The 26,043-nt window shown below is 36.6% G+C and overlaps 3 protein-coding genes across 10 annotated transcripts in view; all 3 read left to right on the top strand.

Annotated features, from left to right (window-relative positions):
* The window catches only part of LOC149623162 (putative fatty acyl-CoA reductase CG5065), a 132,369-nt gene extending 129,161 nt beyond the window's left edge, over positions 1 to 3,208 (top strand). For 7 of the 8 annotated variants that reach the window (XM_089852995.1, XM_089852999.1, XM_089852998.1 and 4 more), the window contains 7 exons: positions 965 to 1,144; positions 1,228 to 1,405; positions 1,487 to 1,650; positions 1,743 to 1,988; positions 2,083 to 2,212; positions 2,552 to 2,679; positions 2,767 to 3,193. In XM_089852995.1, the coding sequence (XP_089709121.1) occupies positions 965 to 1,144; positions 1,228 to 1,405; positions 1,487 to 1,650; positions 1,743 to 1,988; positions 2,083 to 2,212; positions 2,552 to 2,679; positions 2,767 to 2,848 (1,108 nt within the window). In that variant the 3' untranslated portion in view covers positions 2,849 to 3,193. Of the gene's footprint in view, positions 1 to 964; positions 1,145 to 1,227; positions 1,406 to 1,486; positions 1,651 to 1,742; positions 1,989 to 2,082; positions 2,213 to 2,551; positions 2,680 to 2,766 lie in introns of all 8 variants that reach the window. The other variant, XM_089853000.1, reaches the window with a different exon arrangement.
* Positions 3,209 to 4,851: 1,643 nt separating this feature from the next.
* Positions 4,852 to 9,084, top strand: LOC149623161 (beta-1,4-N-acetylgalactosaminyltransferase bre-4-like). The gene is made up of 5 exons (XM_089852963.1): positions 4,852 to 5,184; positions 5,298 to 5,399; positions 6,701 to 7,121; positions 7,627 to 7,851; positions 8,287 to 9,084. The coding sequence occupies exons 1-5, from the start codon at positions 5,079 to 5,081 to the stop codon at positions 8,435 to 8,437; spliced, it is 1,005 nt and encodes a 334-aa protein (XP_089709089.1). The 5' UTR covers positions 4,852 to 5,078; the 3' UTR covers positions 8,438 to 9,084.
* A 1,794-nt stretch (positions 9,085 to 10,878) lies between these two features.
* Rala (Ras-like protein A) lies at positions 10,879 to 25,130 on the top strand. The gene is made up of 6 exons (XM_089853310.1): positions 10,879 to 11,065; positions 11,149 to 11,206; positions 15,614 to 15,812; positions 21,721 to 21,929; positions 22,872 to 23,043; positions 24,360 to 25,130. The coding sequence occupies exons 3-6, from the start codon at positions 15,708 to 15,710 to the stop codon at positions 24,468 to 24,470; spliced, it is 597 nt and encodes a 198-aa protein (XP_089709436.1). The 5' UTR covers positions 10,879 to 11,065; positions 11,149 to 11,206; positions 15,614 to 15,707; the 3' UTR covers positions 24,471 to 25,130.
* The last annotated feature ends 913 nt before the right edge of the window (positions 25,131 to 26,043 follow it).

The raw sequence follows: 26,043 nt of genomic DNA, 5'->3' as shown, positions 1-26,043 counted from the left end.
GCGGTTGAAAAAACTCAATTCACGCGCAATATTAATATAAATCTCGTGAAATATTATGTAGGCCTAGGCCTAATATCGTGATTTCTTTTTAATTTCATTTTAATTATAAGTTTGTTACATTTTTGTAATCGTCGTCCCAAATGCTACATAAGCAATACTGCTTGAGCGTGGCTGGGAGTTAACATTAGTTAAAAAATCCTACTTATTAAGAGTTTTCATTAGTTAAATTCTTCAGGCCTTGGTTAGACACTTATTTTTAGCTATCTATAAAATTGTTAATTGCAATAGATCCTATCACTTCTATTTTTAAATATATTATATTATGTTATGAAATATCGTGAACTATTATGAAATATCGTGAACTATTATGAAATATCGTGAATTATTATGAAATATCGTGAATTATTATGAAATATCGTGAATTATTATGAAATATCGTGAATTATTATGAAATATCGTGAATTATTATGAAATATCGTGAATTATTATGAAATATCGTGAATTATTATGAAATATCGTGAATTATTATGAAATATCGTGAATTATTATGAAATATCGTGAAGTAGTATGAAATATCGTGAAGTAGTATGAAATATCGTGAAGTAGTATGAAATATCGTGAAGTAGTATGAAATATCGTGAAGTAGTATGAAATATCGTGAAGTAGTATGAAATATCGTGAAGTAGTATGAAATATCGTGAAGTAGTATGAAATATCGTGAAGTAGTATGAAATATCGTGAAGTAGTATGAAATATCGTGAAGTAGTATGAAATATCGTGAAGTAGTATGAAATATCGTGAAGTAGTATGAAATATCGTGAAGTAGTATGAAATATCGTGGAATGTTATGAAATATCGTGAAGTAGTATGAAATATCGTGAAGTAGTATGAAATATCGTGGAATGTTATGAAATATCGTAAAATAATCTGTATTAACGTTGAATATTACGTAATATTGTCGTAGAGTTGCGGTCGAAATTAATATATTGGGGACAAAGAATGTTATGGATGTTTTCAAAAACTTGAAGAATCCAAAATCGTTCGTTCACTTGTCGACAGCCTACGCCAACTGTCAACGCAGTCAAATTGAGGAGCTCGTCTACCCTCCACCTGTCAACCCAGATTTCCTTCTCGACGCCTATCAGTACGCACTTGGGAACAATACTTCGACTGTTGCAATTGCAGTTAATTTTGTTAAAGAGACTAATTACTTTTTTTATCCTTAAGACATTTAGGTTCTGAAGCGTTGGACTGCTTAACTAAAGCCATCTCGGAAGGACGACCAAATACCTACACGATTACAAAGGCAGTGGCCGAATCTTACGTTGAACAACATTCGAATCACCTCCCTGTTGCTATCGTCAGACCATCCATTGTTGGTAATTCATTTGACGAACCTTACAAGGTAATTTAGACTTTATTACTTTCCACGGTGCCAATAGAGGATCCCGATTATTTTAAATAATTTGATTTATTCCTCGTTAAGGGTTGGGGTGACACTCACAGTATCTTGACTGGTGTTTCATACGCTGTCGGCATGGGCTTGATTCATAATCTACCAATGAACGGCGGGGCCACCTGTGATATTATTCCAGTCGATTTCGTCACAAATATCATGCTAGCCGTCGCTTGGCACACTGCCACTAAAAGGTCAGTAATGTCTTAAGACGGGTCGTTTCTTCGTAAGTTCAACTTCGACAATCGAAGGTAAACAAATTTTGTCGTTTTATTTTCTCGTAAAGCGTTGCCAGTAAGAAAGTTCCGGTGTACAACATCGTGTCTGGGTTTCACAATCCATTGAAGTTTGATCAATTCTTGAACTTTGGCTTGAATTACGTTAAAAAGAATCCTTCCACCATGGTCGTCAATTATCCTTGCGTCACATTCACTCGTAACCGAATATTCTTGACCTTGGGCAAGTATTACAACCATTACTTGCCCGCTCTGGCCATGGATTTTATTCGACTCTTCAAGGGGAAAAATGCCAAGTAAGTTATGTCAAAACATAAAAGAAAAGTTAATCCTTTATCGTGGATCTGATAAACTAATTCTTCGTATTAATTTTGACCCAATTATTTTTAGGTACTTGGCGACGTACCGCAAGTTTTTCAGCAGTTTGCCATTCAAGACGTTCTTTATGGAGCGTGAATTTAACTTCAAAAGCGACAACGTGGAAACGCTTTACAGGGAACTGACACCGTACGATCAAAAGGTCAGCCTTTCATTTATTTTATTTAAAAAATTCAATTTAATGAAATCTCGTGAAATCGTTTAAGATATCGCGTAATTTAATGAATTCTCGTGAAATCGTTTAAGATATCGCGTAATTTAAAGAAATCTCGTGAAATCGTTTAAGATATCGCGTAATTTAAAGAAATCTCGTGAAATCGTTTAAGATATCGCGTAATTTAATGAAATCTCGTGAAATCGTTTAAGATATCGCGTAATTTAATGAAATCTCGTGAAATCAATTAGAATATCGTGAATTTAATGAAATCTCATGAAATTTAGTGAAATGACGTGAAATCCTCCTTGTTTATTTAAAATGCAGGCATTCAACTTTGACGTGAAAGGTTTAGAATGGTCCGAATATTTGGACAACATGTTCGAAGGAATCCGAAAATTCCTGATGCCGAACGAGAATGAAAATGTGGTAATTGGAAGACAAAAACTCAGAAGGTAAGTCAGGCTTATTCGCGTGCACGGTCACGTGATATCTCTTTAAAAACCAGGTTTCTAAAAATTTAACTTTCAATTTCTTTGAAGATTGTACATCCAATCTATCATTTTCAACTGGTCACTTCCCGTCGCTGTTTTCTTCCTGGCTTATTTCACCTTTCTCTCATAGTGAGGGAGAGTGTTATATTCCCTTTAAAGGGAATAGTGTCCGATCAAAAATGAGATTGAAGCGTGCTTTAAGAAACAATTTCTAAACAACTTTGACTCGTGATACGATACAAACTTAATATTCTTCATTATTATTAATTATTTTTTGTTAATTATTCTCGTGACGTCCCGTCCATTGTAAATTACCCGTGTATTTATAATCAAACTTAATTAATTATCGAATAATTATTTTTATTTAAATTGTCTCGTACTCTTAAATTATTTTTCATTGATAAGAAAATCAAGGCTACGTCGTCTTTGGTTGTGTCTTTAAGATTTTGATTGACACTTCCGTTGTATCCATCCACCGAGGAAGTAGACGAAGCATTTTTTCTGTCTACAAGATTGTTTAAAATTAGTCGCGTAGCTTTAAACTATTACATGGATCTTATAAACCCTAAAGGGGATGGGAAAACTGTGTGATTTCTTACATTACAAAACTATTCCGCCGAGCGAGAGAATAAGGATTATAGTATATCAAGGTCATTATTAATTTTGTTTCGGAACTCACTGTTTAAAGCTAGGCGCGCTAGGGGTGTGACGTTATTTTTCTGGTGTGTCAAGGTCACCTAGAAATATCAACACAAGCGCTGATTAAAGCGAGCAGAGTAAATGAGATACGCAAGTGATTTGTTGGACATCCAGATAAAATTTTAAAAATTCGAGTCAAAAGTTTAAAGGGGCTGTTCGGACCGTGGGACAAACGAAGGTCTTCGTCATAGAGCTTAGCATAGCGGGTGGGCAAAAAAGGAGAGGGGGCTGACTAGCCCCTTTAATGGCTTAGGTTCACCATTGACATGTTTTAATTTAAGTAATAAACTCAAATGCAATGCCAATTTAATCAAATATACGCTAATGATAACTTGTAAACGGTGGAGCTTAGGATAAAATGACATTTTCGACTCAAAATCGTCCATAGAACCCACTGTTCTAACTAGAGATGGCCAATACCAGACTTAACCCGATACCGAACGATACCGGTGCAAAAATAACCCGATACCGATCGATACCGGTGCAAAAATAACCCGGTACCGATCGATACCGGTGCAAAAATAACCCGGTACCGATCGATACCGGTGCAAAAATAACCCGGTACCGATCGATACCGGTGCAAAAATAACCCGATACCGATCGATACCGGTGCAAAAATAACCCGATACCGGTACAAACATGAACCGATACCGATGTTTACTCACTATGATCCGATACCGATGTTTACTCACTATGATCCGATACCGATGTTTACTCACTATGATCCGATACCGATGTTTACTCACTATGAACCGATACCGATGTTTACTCACTATGAACCGATACCGATGTTTACTCACTATGATCCGATACCGATGTTTACTCACTATGATCCGATACCGATGTTTACTCACTATGATCCGATACCGATGTTTACTCACTATGATCCGATACCAATGTTTACTCACTATGATCCGATACCGATGTTTACTCACTATGATCTGATACCGATGTTTACTCACTATGATCCGATACCGATGTTTACTCACTATGATCCGATACCGATGTTTACTCACTATGATCCAAGAAACCGATACTTCAACCGATACCGATATTTTTAGTAGGACAGTGCCAAAAATAGCAGGGAATAATTTAAAAAGTAATTTCGTGAATTATACTACTAAGTACAATGTTTAGAGGTACTTCCAAAATAATATCAAGGCTTATTAACATTCATAGAAATGAGATATTATCACCGCCAATACATTACTGAAAGACCTAAAAATGTCATGTAGCGCCATATAACGCATTTTAAACGAATATCGGTTTAGTATCGAATTAAACCAACCGATCCGATACTATCGGGAAACCAACCCCGAGTATCGGTGTCGATACCGATATGGTATCGGTACCGGTTCATCCCTAGTTCTAACACCCTTTTTTTTTTGGAACACTTGTATATTACCGAAAACCGTGCGTGCCACGTGGGGGTAATACCACCCGAGAAAAAGTTACGAATCAAGCCTCAAAATTTAACTGATCTAAGCTCATTGCGTGGAGTGGGTCCTCTTTGGGAATACAAAGTCTATGATTTTATCATTGAACGCTAACGCTAACCTAATCTTATCCTACTAATTTAATCTTTCGTTGCGAGTTCACCCGTACGTCGGGGCTTTATTATACGTACGCTCACTGATCAAACGTGGTTTAATTAAAGAAAAATGTTTCAACGTTTAATATGTTTGCTCGGTGTTACTTACCGTCATCGTAAAATATTATTGATGCTCGTATCGATGGCATTCGTCTTTTTACTGATTTACGAAATAGGTAGGTTCGCAATTACCTCAGTGTCCTTGTTTTTTAAGTACTGGCATAAGTTTATAAGATATATATATCTTATAAACTTATGGTACTGGTCTTAAGGTGTTGTATGTACTTAGAGAGCCGGACTGAACGCGGGACTCTGGTACATTACGAAAATTCTCTCTTCAAAAGAGAAATCTCCATGGATAACCCGTGTCCTTTGGAACCACCAAATTTAAGTATAATAATTGTTTGTTTCGATGTTTGTTCTTAATGAGAAGTTACCATTCGTTAATTTACGAATTTGATTCGCCAAACTGCATGGTTCATATCAGTGACAACATAAGTTTATAAGATATGTTCCATAAGTATGACACTACCTGTACTTCGTAATGCTAGAGATTTGCAGCTCGAGCTAGTTCGTGAACTGAATATACACTTGGTTTTGCATTTCATCTTCCTATTTATTCTATACTAAGGTCTTTGACAGGGTTTCACCAGGCGTCGCTTTACTAGAATTTATGACGTTTCACCAACATTACTTCATCACAAGCTCTCAGTAACCGGTGACAAACTTATGGTACATACCTTATGAACTTATGGTGACACTATAGGAAATAAAGGTTCATCGGAAGTGGTTCGAGAGGGTTTTTCTCAAAGTTTGGGAAAGTGGCGAACCTCTGGCTATCAACCCTGTTTTAGAACGTCCTATTCTAAAGCGTTCCGCAACATTTTAGCTTTAATTATTTGAAAGTTAAATTATAAAAATTGTTAGTTTCTAAAATAACAACATCACGCAGATAACGGGTGGGCCCGTGACTATTTAGTATGTAGTTACAGGAAATTCTTCCCGGTCCTCTTAAAGGGAGGGTGAAGTAGAAACTCAAGTAATCTTTTTACTGATTCTTCTGCAATTATAAGACCAGTCTGCATAGTGAAACATTCAGGAAATACTTCAGAAAGATTTTAAAATTCAAATTAGGTTCAGATTTTAAGGATAATTTGAAATAAGGACCTCCGACCAATCGCGTAACGCCCTGCCTTTCTCGTGGCACGTTCCGTGTCGAATGAAATTTATCCCGAGATTTTGATAAAATTTGCGCGCGACGTGACATAGAGCGTGCCACGAGAATTTTGTTAACAAAGAGGCAGGGCGTTACACGATTGGTCGGACGTCCTTATTTAAAGTTTTTCTAAAATCTCAACCTAATTTTAATTTTAAAATCACTCGGGAGTATTTCCCGAATGTTACACCATACAGACTGGTCTTATAATTAGTAGAAGAATCGATAAAAAATCACTTGATTTTCTGCTTCACCCTCCCTTTAATGAAGCATCGTTTAATCGAAATCGAAAGATATTAAAAATGTTAGTTCTTTGAAAAATAAATAAAAAAAACATCATCCGATTTTTGGATGGACCCATGACTAAGTGTTTAGTGTAAATAGTGTCTACAAAGACCGTAAACTAATTCTAGTTTAGCTATTAATACCAAAAGTTCCCTGAACTTCGTAGAAACCGATATGTTTAATCGTAATAGAGGGCAAGATTCCAGTCATAACGGAAGAAAGCGATTTCCCCCAACTGGAAGCGATGTTCCAGGATCTGAAGGTCGGAGGTCGATACGAACCGAGTACTTGCGTTTCCCGTCATCGAGTGGCTATTGTCGTCCCTTACCGGGATCGTCAGGCGCACCTCAGGGTCTTTCTACGCAACCTTCATCCGTTACTTCAAAGGCAACAGCTGGACTACGGAATCTACGTTACGGAACAGCTCGGAAATGAGACCTTCAATCGGGGTCTCATTAAGAACATTGGCTTCGCTGAGGCCATCAAGGATTACAATTACGATTGCGTCATTTTCCATGACGTCGATTTGATACCGGAGGATGATAGGAATCCGTACACCTGCGTCGACAGTCCCAGACATCTTTCGAGAGCCATTGATATCTTTGATTACAAGTGAGTATGAGGACTGTTGAAAACCTGGAACAGTCAGCCAGCTTAATATTGGAATATAAATGTTCAAATGCTTTGAAAAATTGGGGGATTCGACAGCATCTTGACCATCATCGTTTTCAAGATGTGTTAAGTTATAGGTTAGATTAGGTTTGGGCCAGGTTAGGTTAAGGTTTGGGCTAGATTAGGTTTAGGTTGAGGTTAGATTTGGGTTAGGTTAGGGTCAGTTCAGTTCAATTGGGGACAGGTTGCCGTCTTCTAGACGAAAATTTAAAAGTTCGATCTTTCAACTCTACACATTACAATATGTTTTAAAACATTATTTCCTGAAGAGTTGGCTCATTTATAAAAAATACTGTTTTTAAAAATAAACTCTTAACATTGGCAAATTTGCCCTAAAAAATTAGGTAACATCACAGCTAGGGGATAGTCATTGAAAACCGGAATTTGAATCTGCAAATATAGTTGAGCAACATTGCACTCAAGTTGATGGTTTTTTTACCCCCAGGATTCCTCGGGCGTTAAGAAATCTCTTCGGAGGCGTCATATCCATGAATCGTGAGGATTTCGTGGGCGTCAATGGTTATTCAAATCAGTTTTGGGGTTGGGGAGGTGAAGACAATGACTTGTACGAGAGACTAGTCTTACGGAAGCTCAAGTTTATCCGATATTCTGCCGAGGTCGCTCGCTATAAGATGCTAAAACATGTCAAAGACCAACCAAACCCTAACAGGTATTTAATACTTTCAGGGATAGATTTAATTTTATAAGTAGGAATGGAGAACAGAGTAATGTGGGCGCGTGTCAAAGTCCCGGACCCCCTTCCACGGTACGGAGGCGGGTTATGAAAGAAGAGGCGGGTCATAGCGACAGAGGTAAAAAGGAATTACGTATTTTTCGCCGTCCCCGTCAGCAACGTCATCAAAACGAAGCCAATAAGATAATTTAAACTTTTCGTTACGTGTTGGAGGGGGGGGGGGGCTCGATTCTGGGCTATGAGTCGGACTGAAGTAAATAATAACCGTTCTCCATTCCTACTTCTAAAATGAAAGCTATCCCTGATACTTGTCCTAATGTTGGACGCTTCCCATTAAAGCGTATTTTTTTTAAATATTCCACCTTGGAGACAAATTCCAGGTGATAATAATAACCCTTGTCGATCTTTTAGGTACAAAATTTTAAAATCGGTGAAACGACGTTGGAAACGAGATGGGTTGAACAATATAGACTTATTCTACGGTAACATAACTGTGGTTAAATATAAACTATACACTCTGATACAAGCTGATGTCAGAGAGCCTTCATCTGATTATAGCTGATTTTAAATCAGTGATTAGTTTCAAACATGATTATTTATGGAGGAATACTTCTTACGTCAATATTATGAACTTGCGCAATAACATGTCACCAAGAAGTGATATCTAGTTTATTAAGGAGAAGGTATTCGCACGCCATATTCCTAGTACCCCTTTCAAAATACAGGGGGGGGGACATAAAAGGAGGCCGGGCTATTTCGCCTCTCCTCAGTCGGAAAATACGTAATTTTCGTCATTCGCGTCGCGCTGACGTGAGTTTTCAAGAACCAATGAAATACTGGTTGTAATTTAGAGGCAGGGATTAACTCCGGACCCACGTTTTGACTGGAGATAAAGCTGGAAATGTGGCGAATTTATACCTTCTCCCAAATAAACTAGATATCACTTCTTGATGTTACTTTTAATTAAAGGGACACTCTGCTTGCTCGATAAAGCGAGGTTTTTTTCAATTCAGGGGAGAGCGCCGAAGCTCTGTCCTAATCTCGCACGGGTTGAAATTTGAGATTTTTCGAATCTCAAATATTTCTCAAAAGTTTGTCCTTTTTCTTCGAATCTTTGAAGAGATTTGGAATTTTTCGAAATTTTCATTTGATGTACTCAATTAGTTTCATAAATCATTAACTTTTATAAATCTTCATATTTTGTTGTAATCTTGGAAAATGTTTTGAATTTTCTCTAAAAATTATTCATTTGCATCATAATGTTTCCAATGTAACCTCTGTACCAGACGGTGTCATTAACATTTTACCACAACAAACAGCAACTGCAATTTGGTTATTACCAGAACCCGATAGGTTATCAAACGAAACGATCGAACGAGAAGAGTAGGAAATGAAATACGGAGATCAAAAATGATCACCGCTTCCAGCAAAGGGAGTAAAGAAGCTAACTACTATCATAAGTTTATAACTTATTTATCGAAGATAAGTTATATGTACGCCACTATAATAGTTGGGGACTTTTGATTTTTGAAAGAAGATGATGAATATCTTTTAGACTGAGTTCTGTAAGTTTGTTATTTATCTGCAAAATACAAAACCAGAACCTCTTATAGTATTTTGGGGGGGGGGGGAATGGGGTGCCCTCCCAAAAATCATGTTGGAGTATTATGTCTCAGATTTCATTTAAAAATTGTATAGTCAAAAACACAATCTCCTCAAGTGTCAACAGCGCCCCGAATTTTCATATACACTGTATCATAAGTTTATCAGATATGTTCCATAAGTATGACACTTCCTATACTTCGTAATTCTAGAGACTTACTGAGAGCTAGTTCGAGAACGACAAGCGAGAATTGCAGACTACACTCGGTTTTGCAGTCCATCTTCCTATTTAGTCTGTCCTTAGCCTTTGACAGCGCCTCACTAGGCGTCGCTTTACGAGAATCTATGACGTTTCGCCTACGTCACTTCATGACAAGCTCTCATTAACCAGTGACACACTTATGGAACGTATCTTATTAACTTATGACTGTATATAATGTTTTATAAATGTTCTGGGTCAAAAGATTAGCTTACTTTCTTCAAAAGTATAAGTTTATAACGTAAAAATCTTTATCTACTATAATCTGCTCTTTTCGAATTTCATGAAAAAGATTCAATTTCTGAAAAATTTGGCAAATGTATAATCGAATTTTGAAATTTGTTAAAATGTTTCGTCGAATCTAATCTTGAAATCTGTATTGAAGTTTCATCAAATATTACAACATTTGAAAAAAAAAAAAATTAATGTTAAAATTAGTTTAAAATTTTTAAAATTTCATGCAATCTTTCGAATTTTAGGAAGGTTTAAGAATCCTCATTAAATTTAAAAAGATTTACAAAGATGTAAAATTTTGTACGAATTTAGCCGAGTGACGGACCCCTCGCTAAGCTACTTAGGTCTCCGTATAAGAAATGCAACCGGGAAGAAAAATTACTCTATTTTTAGAGCAGAGTGTCGCTTTAATAAGTAAAGAGGATCTCAACCTTAAGTTTGATGTTTAAAGAAAACAGAAAATGATACGTAAGGCCATTTCTTTAATAAAAAGGTATTAGAAATATTTTGTTTGCAATTCAAGATTCGAATTAAATAGGACTATCGATCTAGCAGCACCTACAAGGCAAGCTCACCTTATCGCCCATTTTAAAAAGTCCGCCGAACCTATTCAGCACCCCTGCCTTTTGGTCTAAAAGTCTATTAATCCTAATTTCTCCAGATATACATATCTGATTATAAAAAAGCTTGACATATAGCCTTATTTATTCCATATTTGACGTAATTAATGCTAATTACTCCAAAATTTAGAGAAAGTATTTATTGTTCACTTTTTGATGTGCTTATGTCCCCACTTTTCCTAGTTTCCATGATCCCACACGGACCCACAAACCTGAATGGAGGTGAACCGAATCGAACTTATTCCTTTTCTAGTTTTGGATGCGGGCTGTGTTGCCACTCGCCCACTCCCACACATCCCACACGCTCGGTAATGAAGTCTTATCATTTTAATTAAAATGAACCATTTATCTTAGTTTAATTTAAAAATAATTAGTAGTTCAAATATTAGTTTATCTACTGTTCGGCTTTATAAGTCGTAGTAACTTTAATTCGTTGTGTGGTATTATAGAAAGTCAAGTACCGCGCTAAGCCTCGGTCAGTATTATATTTCTGATTATGTAGTTCCTGCTTAATTTTGGTTAAATTAAAACTGATTAACTCAATTTTGTTCGTTACAGTGTTAGCCATACGATCCCTGGCACCTTAGGAGTCCTTTCTCTAAGTTTTATTCCAAAGGTGAGCCTCATTTTATATTTGTTTTATGATCAACTTAGTTGTGACAGCGACTCCGAGTGCTTTTATTCGTTATACTTTTAAATCGTAGTTTCTTATATTATTTATATATATAACATTAATTATAATTTGGATTAATGTAGTTTAAGTCATAATTTCACGAGACACTATAACAAAACCTAAGATAAACAAATTTCTGCCAATGTTAGAGGGAATATTGAAAAGTTACATTTGCATTGAGAAAAACCACATTTATTTCCTTAATACGAAATTTACAATAAACCATGTGTTATTTAATACTTTCCATAAATAAAATTTAAAATATTCTAAATACGATTGAAGTAAGTTTTTAGGTTCTTTATTTTGGTCCATAAGGCTTTCTAAGCCCTAGATCTTCGTAAAAATGGAAACAAAACAAGAGTGTAACTTGTGAACATCCTCCTAATAATTGCTTAATATCATCATTTCCCTTTTACAATGCTGAGCGTAAATTATCTTAATTTCTAGCTTCCTAATTTTGCGCTAACAAACTTGAATCTAACACTACATCTACATTAATGAACATTTTTAGAGTGACTATAGAATAATTGTAGAATGACCTTTATTTAAAAGGGGGTTTTCAACAAAGATGGTCTACAAATAAGGGAGCTTTATAGCGGACCCCTTAGTAGTATTAATTTTGCTTACTAATCCTTTAACTATAGGATAGTTAATATATTCATTTATCTATGACTATACTAAAATGAGTTAATATGACACTCTATTTAAAACAATGGCTTTAAAATGCAAGTACCTGTATAGTGTCAAATACACTCCCATAAAGAACACAATAGAATATTGTTATCTCTCCCCCCTCCGTCCCCTCTCCTGAGTGTAGTTTGACAGGGGAGTTGGCACTTAAAGGGAGGGTGAAGTAGAAAATCAAGTGATTTTTTATCGATTCTTCTACTAATTTTAAGACCAGTCTGCATAGTGAAACATTCAGGAAATACCAACTCCGAATGATTTTAAAATTCAAATTAGGTTCAGATTTTAAGGATAATTTTAAAGAAGGTCCTCCAGCCAATGGCGTAACGCCCTGCCTTTTTATTAACAAAATTCTCGTGGCACATTCCATGCCGAATGAAATTTAGCGCGAGATTTGATAAAATTCGCGCGCGACGTGATAATCGTGGCGCGAGACATGGAACGTGCCACGAGAATTTTGTTAATAAAAAGGCAGGGCGTTACGCCATTGGCTGGAGGACCTTCTTTAAAATTATCCTTAAAATCTGAACCTAATTTGAATTTTAAAATCATTCGGAAACTGTATTTCCTGAATGTTTCACTATGCAGACTGGTCTTATAATTAGTAGAAGAATCGATAAAAAATCACTTGATTTTCTACTTCACCCTCCCTTTAAAGTTATCTTCCCATAGAGGTTACATCTCTGTACTATGGTCACATAAATTGGTATTTCTCTTTAACCCTTTGAACCCCATTTAAACAAGTAAATATTTTAAACTAGTCGAAAAGCCCATTACTGCTAAGCCTTTACATATACAGTTTTCAAACAAGGAGGATTGATACCATTTACACCAGGAGGCAAGGCTACTTTGCCTTGCACTTTGTCCGCCAAGTAGCCCGGCCTCCTGGTGTGAATTGTATCAATCTCCTAGTCTGAACACTATGTATATATTTAATTTTGGGGGTTTATCTATTGATAGAGTAAGGTCAGGTGCTTTCCGATTTTGAATACATTAATAATCATTAAGCCTTTGTTTCTGAATTTTGAAATTGCGCGGGCTTTATCGATTGATACACTGTCACGTGGTTAGTGAATATGGAAGGTAGGAGGTGAGGAAGAATAGGCTTTTATAAATTAGAAGATAATTACTTTGCCACACTGATTGTCAATACATTAATATTGCATAAGCTTCTGTTTGTGAATTTTGAAATTGGGCGCGCTTTATCGATTTATATGCTAATATCACGTGATTAGTCACGGTTGCCACAGTACCTGGAAATCCTGGAAAAGTCAGGGAATTTAAAAACGGGCCGAAAAGGTCAGGGAATTTTAAAAGTTTCGGCAAAGTCAGGGAATTTGATTTTAGTAGGTAAAATTTCTGGGGATGAAAGTTTCTCCTCATCCTCTCTTAACACAGAAAACTCTAGAGTAATCCTTAAAAATGTCTAGAATTGTTTTTGTAAAGTAAATACTCTCTAAAACATCTCTCAGACTGTTATTTATAGTTAAAATGTTTCTTAATCATTTTGGTGCAACAAATACATTGGAAAACTTACTGTAGATCGAGTTTATTTAATTATAAGCACTTAAAATGTGCTGTAAACATTCACACACTTTCGGCCTAAAAAGGTCAGGGAAAATTGCAGAAAAGGTCAGGGAAAACCTGGAAAAGTCAGGGAATTTGGTTCTGAAAATTTCTTGGCAACCCAGTAATTGACTAGAGAGCCAACTCAAAAGCTCTCCGAGGGGCTAATCACTGTCAGATTTCCTTTACACCGATTACGTGTAATTATTTTAGTACATTCAAGAGCGGGGCTTTTAAAGATTACGCGTAAGCATTTTAGTAAAGTCAAAGGCTTAGCCGATTACACTGAGTGACCGGCCCCTCGAAGTTCTCTGTACCCCTCAGTCGGCGGTGAGGAAGAATAGGCTAGAAGATCACTTTGCCAGTCCATGGATAAGTGTCCATTTAAATACGGCATTATTTCGCAATTTTTGCGTGTATGACGTCATGAGATATTCATGGTCGGATTTTAGCATAATTTCCCCACAGGACGCGCGTGACTTTTAGAAAGAAAAAAGAACGGAAAAATGAATTAATTTTATTGTCGAAAAGTTAATTTCCTGTCAAAAAACGTAAATAAAAAAATACTTATTGATCTGTGGCATATTGGCATTTTCCTCCCTTGAACTATATTAGGCTTTAATCGGAGATAACATGGACTGCCACTTCTCTTCAATTCCCAATGAATTAAGCCCTAAATCTTAATAGGCCATAATTAAAATTTACCAAAGTTTATATCGTGTAGGGGAAAATTCATAATTTTCTTTTAAATTTTTAGATTAATTTTTAATTGTAAATAGACCATTATTAAAGTTTATTTCGTGTAGGGAAAATTCAGAATTTTCTTTATAAGCTTTTAGATTAAATTTTAATTATAAATAGACCATCATTGAAGTTTATTTCAAGTAGGGAAAATCGGAATTTTTGAGCTCTCTTTTCAATTTGTAAACTAAAAAGAATTTTGAATTGAATTCTAGGGAAAGTTATCCTAACTAAACAAAATTAATAAGTTTGTTGACTAAATTAAAAATAGACGAAATTCTATAGCCCCATTTATACTATTTGGCAAAATAAATATAATTTTATATTTTTTCAGTTATTTTGAGGATAAACGGGTTTTCTATAAAATAAAAGACAAAAAAAAAATGGGTCTTTTTCTTCCTGAGTTTTGAAATAGTTCTCACTCAAAGGGAATACGAAACTACCAATTCTTTAAATATGATAAAGTATAGTAATAGCGGTTGTTGCGTTCGTTGTCCAGCTTAATCCCGTATTAAAATTTAACGCAAAGTGCCATTTCGCGATATTATAGGAATTTGTTTTCCCCAAAACACCGAATTTAACAGGCCATGCGTATCTTCGGCAGCCCGCCCCCGCGCAGTATCATCGTCCTTTTGTGTCCCCCTTAATATTAATCTGGAACTTCTATTATGATTATTCTGGCGTATCGAGCCCCCTCTTCTCTTGTATTTCCTCCCTGTATATTTTACTGGAAGTGACTTCCCCTGTACGTGTTAGATGCCGAGTCGTAGCTAGCGGAGCACCAGTCGTGTTTCGTTGAGCCGAGAGAATAATTATTTTCGACCGACGGGCGTTGCTATTGGCAACCAGATTTTTCTAGGGCTTCGTTGAGAAGGGATTGGGGATTGGGGATTGGCTTCGATCCCACTTTTACTAAAGTGTGTGTTGCTTGCTTACGCGTGAGTCAGATCGCTCGCCGCGTCGACTAGTCTCTCTCTCACATTGGTGAACAAGTCATAAAGATTAATCTTAAATTAAATTAATTTAATTTGTGATAGCGAGTTTTGTTTTGAAGTATAAACCGATTTAGACATTTAGTTTCACGCGTTGTGAAATTTGAAAAGTCGAGGGAGTTTCACGCGTTGTAAATTTGAGACGTGAAGCAAACTTTCACGCGTTGTAAATTTGAGACGTGAAGCAAACTTTCACGCGCTGTAAATTTGGGAACTTTTAGAGAGAGAGTGTGACACCTTTTTTACAATTTAAAAAGCGTCTTGTGAAATTTGTTAATTGAAAACTAATTTGTGATATCAAAATGTCGGAACCGCGTCAATCTCAAAACGAAGCTGATCGCGAAAGGGCTTTGGCGCTTTTCAGATCCTGCTGTCCATTGAATTGCGTCTCCAATTTGCGAGAGTTAACGACGAAGAAGATAGTCGGTGCTGGTCGTAACAGTTCCTCAAATAGCAACATGTCCAAAGGAAAGAGTGGTCAACCCGCCTTGCACAAGGTCATCATGGTCGGCAGTGGAGGCGTTGGAAAATCCGCTCTGACATTACAGTTTATGTACGACGAGGTCAGTACGCATCCCACTTAATTCACTATAAATATAACCACCTAGCTTCCGGGGTTTTGGCAACCATATTTTAGTAGGTGTCTAGGCCTACGTAGATAGGATAGGGTGTTGTGGGTTGACGTCACTGGAAAATCGATGAATAACAGTGTGAGTTAGTCTTGGGTATTCCCCCAAGCGCCTAAGCTACTAAATCTCCCAACCTCTTTTCATTCCAAGAACATTCGTTATCTTATAGATTCCATTGGGAATTGGAAAACTGCGTGATTTCTTGCAATTAAAAAATATACAGGGTGTTTCTGATAAGTCTAGAATAAATTAAGGGGGTTGATGTTCTTTGGGCGATTTTGAGTCGAAAGTGTAACTTCTATGATATTTTGCCCTATTTTCGAGTTATGATTTGGGTGTTTTAGGGATGACCCCTCAATTAAATTATAATTGTTTTTGAGTTAATTGAATTTAAGGGGTCATCCATAAAATACTCCAATCCTGAAAACTGTGGCCCGGAAGTCAAAATGGTCATAGAAAGAACGCCCCCCCCCCTAATTTACAGACACCTGTGTATAGAAACACCCTGTATACTTAACGGTATGCACGAGTAAGAGATTTAGATTTGTGTTCTAGTATATCGAGGTAATTTTAGTACTTTCTTTTAAAGACAAAATGTGCGGGTAGGGGGGGGGAGTAATTTAGGATTTATATTTTTGTGGTATATCAAGGTCATAAGTAATATCAATATGTAAGGCTACGTTTAGGCTTTTTAATGGTAAGGTTAGGTTTAGGCTTTGAATGGTAAGGTTGTGTTTAGGCATTGAACGGTTAATTTAGGTTTAGGCATTGAACGGTTAATTTAGGTTTAGGCTTTGAACGGTTAATTTAGGTTTAGGCTTTGAACGGTTAGTTTAGGTTTAGGCATTGAACGGTTAGTTTAGGTTTAGGCTTTGAACGGTTAGTTTAGGTTTAGGCATTGAACGGTTAGTTTAGGTTTAGGCATTGAACGGTTAGTTTAGGTTTAGGCTTTGAACGGTTAGTTTAGGTTTAGGCTTTGAACGGTTAGTTTAGGTTTAGGCTTTGAACGGTTAGTTTAGGTTAAGGTTAGGCTTTGAATTCCTAGTCAGGTTGCCGCCGCCCAGCCCTGTTTAAAGCTAAGCTCACGGGGCGGGGGGGGGGGGAAAGGGACGTAAAAATATATCAAAAACATTCGGAATTAACGTCATAGAGATCATTGTTTGACCGTAGGCACTCGGTGTGGAAAGTAAATAATGTATTCCCCTAAGCTCACTTACTTATACTTGGATCGCGAAAGAGAAAAATGAAAACTTCCTTGCTAATTATTCTCCTTAGAATTATAAAGTCCATGATATAACGATTGACGCGTAGGCCAAACTTGAGTTTGTTTTTAGTTCAAAACAAGTTGGCAAACCATAATATTACCTCTCCGAGTCGAGAGAAGGACTAGATACACTGTTATTACTCTGCAGGCAATATAACCAAAGCTGATTAAATTGTTAACCGCGCTGAAAGAGAATTTACTCATACGTCACTCGGAGAGTTATAAAATCAAGCGTATAAAATGGTACCCTTAACGTGAAAACAAACGGGGCTTATTTCGTCACACTAAGTTCTAGAAGTTAAATCTGGCGTAACCGGAAAACAACGCTCCACTCGCTTTCGAAATGATCAAGATTTTCAACAATTTTTTTTAGCCGGGTTTTATACGGGACTAGCAAAGTTAATGACGACGGTGAGCTTTGTAACAATACGCACGGTTAATCTCTCTCTCTGCTTGTACAAATGGGTCAAATGACTCGTAAGAAAGGTCAAGACAACTTCATTGTTCCGTTTAGGTACTGTTATAGGCGCCGGGCCAAAATGGGCTGAACCACGCTTTTTTTTCCTACCTTCTACACCTACCTTAAAAAAAGGTCCCCAATTATTTTTGGGTTTAACCCTATCACGCGTTTTTAAGTAATTAAAACGTCTTCTATATGAAGATGCTAAACTAAATAATGAGGATTAACATTTTGTAAAGCTTTGCTTACATCCTACGTAGGGAGCTACAGAGGTGAAAAGATAAAATTAAATTAATAAGTTAAAAGGTGTTAATTGCAATTAAGGGTTGTGCAAAGGTTTGAAATGAAAGGACTAATTGTTTTCAGACCCGAAACCTTATTTTAAGAAGTATTATCTTTAACAAACGTTACAGGGAAACCTCTTAAGTGTATGATAGCTCTAATTCAACGACACTACTTGGTTTTACCAAGAAGCGATTTCTAGTTTACTAGGGAGAAGGTATAAGATGCCTAAGTATTCTCGCGCCATAGTCCCCGTCCCCCTTTCAAAATACAAGGGGGGACGTAAAAGGAGGCCGAGGCTATTTCGCCTCTCCTCAGTCGGAAAATTCGAGAACCAATGAGATGCTGGTTGTAATTTAGAGGCGGCGGGGATTAACTCCGGACCTACGTTTGGGCTGGAGATAAAGTTAGAAATGTGGCGAATTTATACCTTCTCCCTAGTAAACTAGATATCACTTCTTGGTTTTACATCAATAATATCTCTATTCAAAGATGTTCTTCTATTCAGACCCCAATTGATTCAAAGTGAATCCTTACTTCGGGAAGGAAATCCCTTCAATATACGATAGCTGTAATTGTCCTCTATACAATAATGTGCGGACCAATGTTGCCAGTTATTTGTGAATGCGATTCAACCGCTATATACAAAAGATTGAAAGGCTTGAAGTTTCTGTTCGATTCAGTAATTATCATTCAGTTCCAAACCTGCAGGGGATGCTCTCGCAAATTACTGGCAACCCTGAAGCACGGTTAAAGTTAAGGAACGGGGGGCTCTAGCCCCGTTTAGTGCACACTATCCATGATACCATAAGTTCATAAGATATGTTCCATAAGTTTCTCATTGGTTACAAACTGGAGCTTGTCATGAAGTTACGTAGGCCATAGATTCTCGAAAAGCGACGCCTGGTGATGCGGCGTCAAAGGCTTAGTACAAACAAAATAAGAAGATGGAAGTTCTGCAAAATTAACCACCGAGTGTAGTCTGCAATTCTCGCTTAATTCGTTCTCGAACTTGCTCGAGCTGCAAGTCTCTAGAATTACGAAGTATAGGAAGTGTCATATTTATGGAACATACTATTTACTAATTACTTGGGCAAGCAAAAATTATATATAGCTCTAAATAATTAGATTTGAAATGATAGAAGAACCAACCCTTTCTGACCTAACCCCAACTCTAGAAGGTCACAACTGGTTTAGCTCAAACATCCTGGAAAATCCCTTGAGTATGTGATAGCCCTAATTGCCCACTATCAAGTGATAATGAAATGAATTTAGCTAAATCAGTCGGGCCTCCAGATAAATGAGCCAAGATCTAAGCAAGAAGTGATATCTAGTTTATTAGGGAGAAGGTATAAGAAGCCTAAGTAATCGCTCGCCATAGTCTCAGTCCCCCTTTCAAAATACAAGGGGGGGACGTAAAAGGAGGCCGGGCTATTTCGCTACACTCTCCTCAGTCGGAAAATACGTAATTTTCGTCATTCGCGTCGCGCTGCAACGTGAGTTTTCAAGAACCAATGAGATGCTGTATGGTTGTAATTTAGAGGCGGCGGGGATTAACTCCGGACCTACGTTTGGACTGGAGATAAAGCTGGAAATCTGGCGAATTTATACCTTCTCCCTAATAAACTAGATATCACTTCTTGATCTAAGTGATATCTTCACCAGGGTCTTAACTTTGGTGTGTCACAACTCATCTCCCTAATAAATTAGATATCACTTCTTGATCTAAGTGATATCTTCACCAGGGTCTTAACTTTGGTGTGTCACAACTCATCTCCCTAATAAATTAGATATCACTTCTTGATCTAAGTGATATCTTCACCAGGGTCTTGACCTAAACCTTAACTTTTGTGTAACAACTATGTTTAAAGTTAAATTTCAGGAAAAACGCGATAGCCTTAAATTTCCTAAATTCTCGGTTCTACATCAACCACGACTCGAGTAAACAAATAAACAAGAATTCCCTATTAACCGATTTTTTCGTCACTCAGATAATTTCGTTGACTCTTGGGTTAAGACTATATTTATTATAGGCTACTTACAACCTTCAAAGGAGTACATTATTCCGCGTAAGCTATGGTTACCTCACTAGAAATTAACTTGTTTTCTAAGGTAGTATTTTTTTCGGTCTGATAAATTCGGCCACTCTTTAGGTTTTTGGGTTTTATTATAAAAACAGGTGAAACTAAAATAGAAATAATATTTTGGTAGGGAGGGGGGGGGGCCAAGGAATTTTAGAATTATTTCCGAGCGTAATTTGAGCAGAACCACCCACTCGTGTAACACGCAATTAAAGGGATAGTGGAATGCTAAAATATGTATTTTATTTTTTTTATATTTTGAAATTTTTTAATTAGCCTTGTTAATAATATTATATATTTAATAAGGGAAGTAAATTTTAATTTGCTTTGTGATTGTCAGGGATTTTTTAAACGTAGATAACGCTACAAGATCTACTCTTACAACAGAGTTCTAAAGGGATAGTAAAATGCTAAAAATATGTGTATTTCCTACACCGATCATTTTTAATTATCGTTGTTAATAATATTAATATTTTTTAACAAGGAAAATTAATTTTAATTTTGTGATTGCCGTTTGAATATTAGGGAATTTTTTAAACGTAGATAACACTACAAGATCTACTCTTACAACAGAGTTTTAAAGGGATAGTAAAATGCTAAAAATATGTGTATTTCCTACACCAATCATTTTTAATTGTCGTTGTTAATAATATTAATATTTTTTAACAAGGAAAATTAATTTTAATTTTGTGATTGCCGTTTGAATATTAGGGAATTTTTTAAACGTGGGTACTGATAACGTTTAAGGTGTTTTCCTCAAACGTCAACGAGATGTGTATTTATAGAGAGAGGAAAAATTGTAAATAGCTTGAATTTTGTTCTAAAGTCTAATGACCTTAAAACACCGAACCACCACGCTATGGTGTTCCTTACTAGATAATTCTCAAGTTCACGGTTACTGCGAATTATTGATTTTACTCAATCAAACACGTGGTTGATTTGGGGCCCCCATGGGGTTGGGGTTTTTTTTTTTTTTTATTTCGAAGGTATAATTAGGGATTTCATTTCACTTAAGCGCATACCAGGGTTGTAAAAAATCCGGGTTTTTTTCTGGGGTTTTTCTATTTTATCTTTAGCAGTTGCGTGAATTGTAGTAATTGTCATTTGTCATTCAAAAGTCGCTGCTAGGTCTAGGACCAGGTATTGGGACAGTTGTATAGATGACAATTGGTTCTAGCCTGTCACATTCACAAGGGATTTTCCTGGAAGTATTGTTAAACTAAGCGTTATTTCGTCACAAATTTCTAATTCGCTCTAAGAAATATTTGACTAAAGCCTTTTTAGCCACATCGTAGTATACGATGAGGCTCTTAATTTGACCCGAGCCGTAGTAGTAGTGGCCGGGGTTGTCGCTTTCGTTATCGATAGATTTTAGCTTAAAAGGAACCCGATAGTACTTCAACCCATTAATAAGGATAACTGAGCTCAGTTAGAGATTTTATTTTAATTAAAAAAATTTCACATCGCACCCGGGAATTGAACGCAGTAGACAGACATTCTACCACTGAACCATAGAGACTCGGCAGAACGTTCGAGTTTTCATCCTTTAGTTTATCTCTTAAGTGTCGGGGATGGGGGGAGGGTACCTCTCTATCTGTGGGGTCGGATACTTTTGAATCTGTGGGGTCGGACACTTGTGATTTTTTTAGGGTCTTTGAATTTTTTTCTTTTTATGTGCTAATTAAACAGACAACAATGTGGCTACTATTAAGGCCCAGATCAACTTGTTTTTAATGTTTTGTTTTTCTTTTCTAGTTTGTGGAAGATTATGAACCGACAAAGGCAGATTCTTACCGAAAAAAGGTCTTACTTGACGGTGAGGAGGGTCAGATTGATATTCTGGACACAGCGGGTCAAGAAGACTATGCGGCAATCAGAGATAACTACTTCCGGTCTGGAGAGGGATTCCTCTGTGTCTTTTCCATCACGGAACAGGAAAGCTTTTCAGCCACAGCCGACTTTAGGTTTGTCTGCAGTTTTTTACGTTGACTATTTACATTTTAGTTAATTGCTAAATGATAATTGCCTATTTATGCAGTACATTCAGGGTTACGCGCTCTCAAAATTTTATGACCCCACCCTTAATACATCAGAAGTTACATTTTTTTTTAAATTGTGGCGTCGATGTTTGTCAATGCGGTCAATTGGAGTCAAACCTACCTAGGAATTTTAATAAAATTTTGCTTATTCATACAGTACACCTATGGCGATTTACTCACCAATTTTTATGACCATACCCATAATACATCGCAAAATATAATTTTTTCAAGATTTTGGCGTCGACGTTTGACGTTTTGATAAGTTGCTTACAAACATCTCTCGGGATTTTTATTAAAAACTTTGCATAGTGTTCAATACACTCGGGGTCATATGTTGACCAAGTTTAGTGATCCTACCCATAATACATTAGGAGGTATAGCTTTTTGAAAATTGTGGCTTTGACGTTTTGCGTTTTTATTTATTATAATCAAAGTTCTCACGGAAATTGAACGAAACTTTCCATAAGTGTTCAATACATCTTCGGTCAAATAGTCGCCAATTTCTGTGACGCTGTTCATAATACATCGGGAGTTATAGCGTTTTGAACATTATAGCGTCTAAGTTTTTTTTTTATACAGTGAAACTTCCATAGCAGTTTTTGCGTAGTTATTCAATACACCACGGGTCATTATGTTTACCATATTTTATAAAGATGTGCGTAATACATTTTTTTTTTTTTTTTGAAAATTATGACGTCGACGTTTGACATTAGTTAATTTTTGACAAACGTCTCTCGCTGAATTTTTACGAAACCTTGCATAAACCCATGGTCATATTCTCAAGAATTGTTATGACCCTACCCATAATACATTGAAAGTTATACCCAATTTGGCATTTAAATTTAAAAAAGTTCCATTGTTTTTTAGGGAACAGATTTTGCGTGTGAAAGGCGACGACAATATTCCATTTCTATTGGTGGGCAACAAAGCGGACTTGGAGAAGAGACAAGTGTCGCGACAAGAGGCGGAGGAAAGGGCCAGCCAATGGGGAGTGCCCTACGTTGAAACATCCGCCAAAACGCGAGAAAATGTTGATAAAGTAAGTCTCCTTCAAAATTAAAAGTTAACGAAGTTGCCACATTTTGATAGAGATGGGCCGATACCAGTTTTAACCGATACCGATATCATTCGATACTTGGGAAACCGATACGTACCGGTACCGATACCGATATTTTGCCCGATCCTTCGAATAAACCGATACCGATATATTAACCGATATCAATAAGAAAATAGATGCTATAATATAGGTTGTAGAGATGGGCCGATACCGATATTTGACTTTAACCGATATATCGGTATCGGTACCGATATTTGACTTTAACCGATATATCGGTATCGGTACCGATATTTGACTTTAACCGATATATCGGTATCGGTACCGATATTTGACTTTAACCGATATATCGGTATCGGTACCGATATTTGACTTTAACCGATATATCGGTATCGGTACCGATATTTGACTTTAACCGATATATCGGTATCGGTACCGATATTTGACTTTAACCGATATATCGGTATCGGTACCGATATTTGACTTTAACCGATATATCGGTATCGGTACCGATATTTGACTTTAACCGATATATCGGTATCGGTACCGATATTTGACTTTAACCGATATATCGGTATCGGTACCGATATTTGACTTTAACCGATATATCGGTATCGGTACCGATATTTGACTTTAACCGATATATCGGTATCGGTACCGATATTTGACTTTAACCGATATATCGGTATCGGTACCGATATTTGACTTTAACCGATATATCGGTATCGGTACCGATATTTGACTTTAACCGATATATCGGTATCGGTACCGATATTTTTTAAGGAAAAATATCGGTTCATTTTCAACCAATACCGATATATCGGTATCGGTACCGATATTTGACTTTAACCGATATATCGGTATCGGTACCGATATTTGACTTTAACCGATATATCGGTATCGGTACCGATATTTTTTAAGGAAAAATATCGGTTCATTTTCAACCAATACCGATATATCGTTTAAAGTCAAATATCGGTACCGATATATCGTTTAAAGTCAAATATTGGTACCGATACCGATATGGGATCGGTATCGGCCCATCTCTACAACCTATATTATAGCATCTATTTTCTTATTGATATCGGTTAATATATCGGTATCGGTTTAATATCGGTTTATTCGAAGGATCGGGTAAAATATCGGTATCGGTTTCCCAAGTATGGAATGATATCGGTATCAGTTAAAACTGGTATCTGCCCATCTCTACTATTTATTTCAAATTGTGGAAAGCGTGTAATTGTTAGGTCATCAAGACCTTGGAGGTCATTGTATTAATAAAAGGTGTTTTTTCATTTCAGGTTTTTTACGATTTAATGCGCGAAATTAAAAACCGTAAACTAGCCGAAAGTAAATCGACAAACGGACCGAAGAAAGTTAGTAAAGGCAAGAAAAAGTGCGTCATACTATAGTATCTATCGTCCAATCACGGCGCTCGAAAATATTCCACCCAAACCAGTGAAAACGCTGACCTTTGACCCCATTTACTTTAATATTATTTACCCTCCCTTAATTAAAGGAATAGTGCACTGCATTGCCTGAATCATAATTGATCAACCCAATCAAATGTCTCCCTTCCCAATCAACCAATCAACACACAGTTCGCGTCAGAAGAAATTTTGTATAAAAATCAAACCAAAATTTATAAAAAATTTAAAAATCCTACGATTCTTAAACGTAATCGTAATTTTTAAGCCATTAATGGACTTAATTTCGGTTAAATTAAAATCAAATTCAATTAACCTTTGATCGATTTTAGGATCGAGGATTTAAATCGAGTGTTTTTTCTAGAAATTTTCATTTGAAATTTAAGGGTTTTTCAGTGAAAATTTCAAGAAATTTGTGTTTTTTTTTTTTTTGGAAATCAATATTCAACGGGGCTAGTATACAATATCGCATATATTTTTTAAAAACGTGAAAATTATCGTCTGTAATTGACGTTTAAGTTAAACTTATCTTAATTTGTGTTTAAAATTAATTTTGTACATAAATTTTCCTTTAAAATTTCGCGTTTTTTTTTTTTTTTGTAAAATGGGCAATTTTGAATAAATAATTGTTTTGCTTGTGCCAAATTAATGTCGTCCTTTTAGATCAACACTCATCGTAGTCACGTGATAATGAGGTAATTGGTAGGTCTGCTTTGGGTCTCCAAAAATGTAAGTTCAACGTTTTAATCAAGAATAATATGTATAGATTATTGAGGGCAACGTAAAACTCCCATTTGATTTATGGTGTGCTAGATCGTTTAGGGTTACAGGGTTCATACAAACCTGGAAAACAGGGAAAACCTGGAAAAATCAGGGAAATAAATAATGACAAAAACCTCAGGGAAAACTCGGGGAAATTTAGAACTTTTAGTAAAATTCAGGGAAATTTGCGTCAAACAGGGCCGGCGATCATAGGTCGGTAGCTACGACAATATCACGTGGTTTCGAAGTTCAGATACATTATGTATGACGTCAAGGGGTGACCGTTTTTACACGTACTCCCCATTGAAGGCCGACTTCCAGCGAAAAGTGTTCTAGCGAACTGAAAACCGAGCATCGAGACTAACAATGAAGAGAGCGTGCCGATTTTCGAATTCCCGCTGGGGTAAAAGATGGAAGGGTTCTCGCTAACTGAAAGCCGTGCAATCAGTGGTTCTAGCGAACTGAAGATGAACAATAGAAATCCTTTTAAATTTATTTCCTCTCGAATTTTTGCCTTCCCCTGAAGGAAATTCTCTATTGCGTATCTTCAGTTTGCTAGAACCACATTGCACGGCTTTCAGTTAGCTAGAACTCTTCCATCTTATACCCCAGCGGGGATTCGAAAATCGGCACGGTCGCTTCATTGTTAGTCTCGATGCTCGGTTTTCAGTTCGCTAGAACCCTTTTCGATGGAAGTCGGCCTTTAATTCAAGCACAAAAAGCCCACAAAATGACGTGTTAAAAATTCCTATTCCTGCATCCTCCGATATGGAAAATGGAGTCTTGGAAAAGGTCG

The sequence above is a fragment of the Phalangium opilio genome, unplaced genomic scaffold (genome assembly GCF_054372755.1).
Source record: "Phalangium opilio isolate 3A_F unplaced genomic scaffold, DU_Popi_V2 ptg000113l_1, whole genome shotgun sequence".
In the NCBI taxonomy this organism is placed as follows: domain Eukaryota; kingdom Metazoa; phylum Arthropoda; class Arachnida; order Opiliones; family Phalangiidae; genus Phalangium; species Phalangium opilio.
This window is presented reverse-complemented; position numbering and strand designations above follow the sequence as displayed.

Coding starts and splice junctions, on each gene's coding strand:
- LOC149623161 (XM_089852963.1), top strand. CDS start 5,079: ATGTTTCAACGTTTAATATGTTTGCTCGGTGTTACTTACCGTCATCGT. Junction 5,185..5,297: donor TTTACTGATTTACGAAATAG/GTAGGTTCGCAA, acceptor GTATGTACTTAG/AGAGCCGGACTGAACGCGGG. Junction 7,122..7,626: donor ATTGATATCTTTGATTACAA/GTGAGTATGAGG, acceptor TTTTACCCCCAG/GATTCCTCGGGCGTTAAGAA.
- Rala (XM_089853310.1), top strand. CDS start 15,708: ATGTCCAAAGGAAAGAGTGGTCAACCCGCCTTGCACAAGGTCATCATG. Junction 21,930..22,871: donor TCAGCCACAGCCGACTTTAG/GTTTGTCTGCAG, acceptor ATTGTTTTTTAG/GGAACAGATTTTGCGTGTGA. Junction 23,044..24,359: donor CGCGAGAAAATGTTGATAAA/GTAAGTCTCCTT, acceptor TTTTCATTTCAG/GTTTTTTACGATTTAATGCG.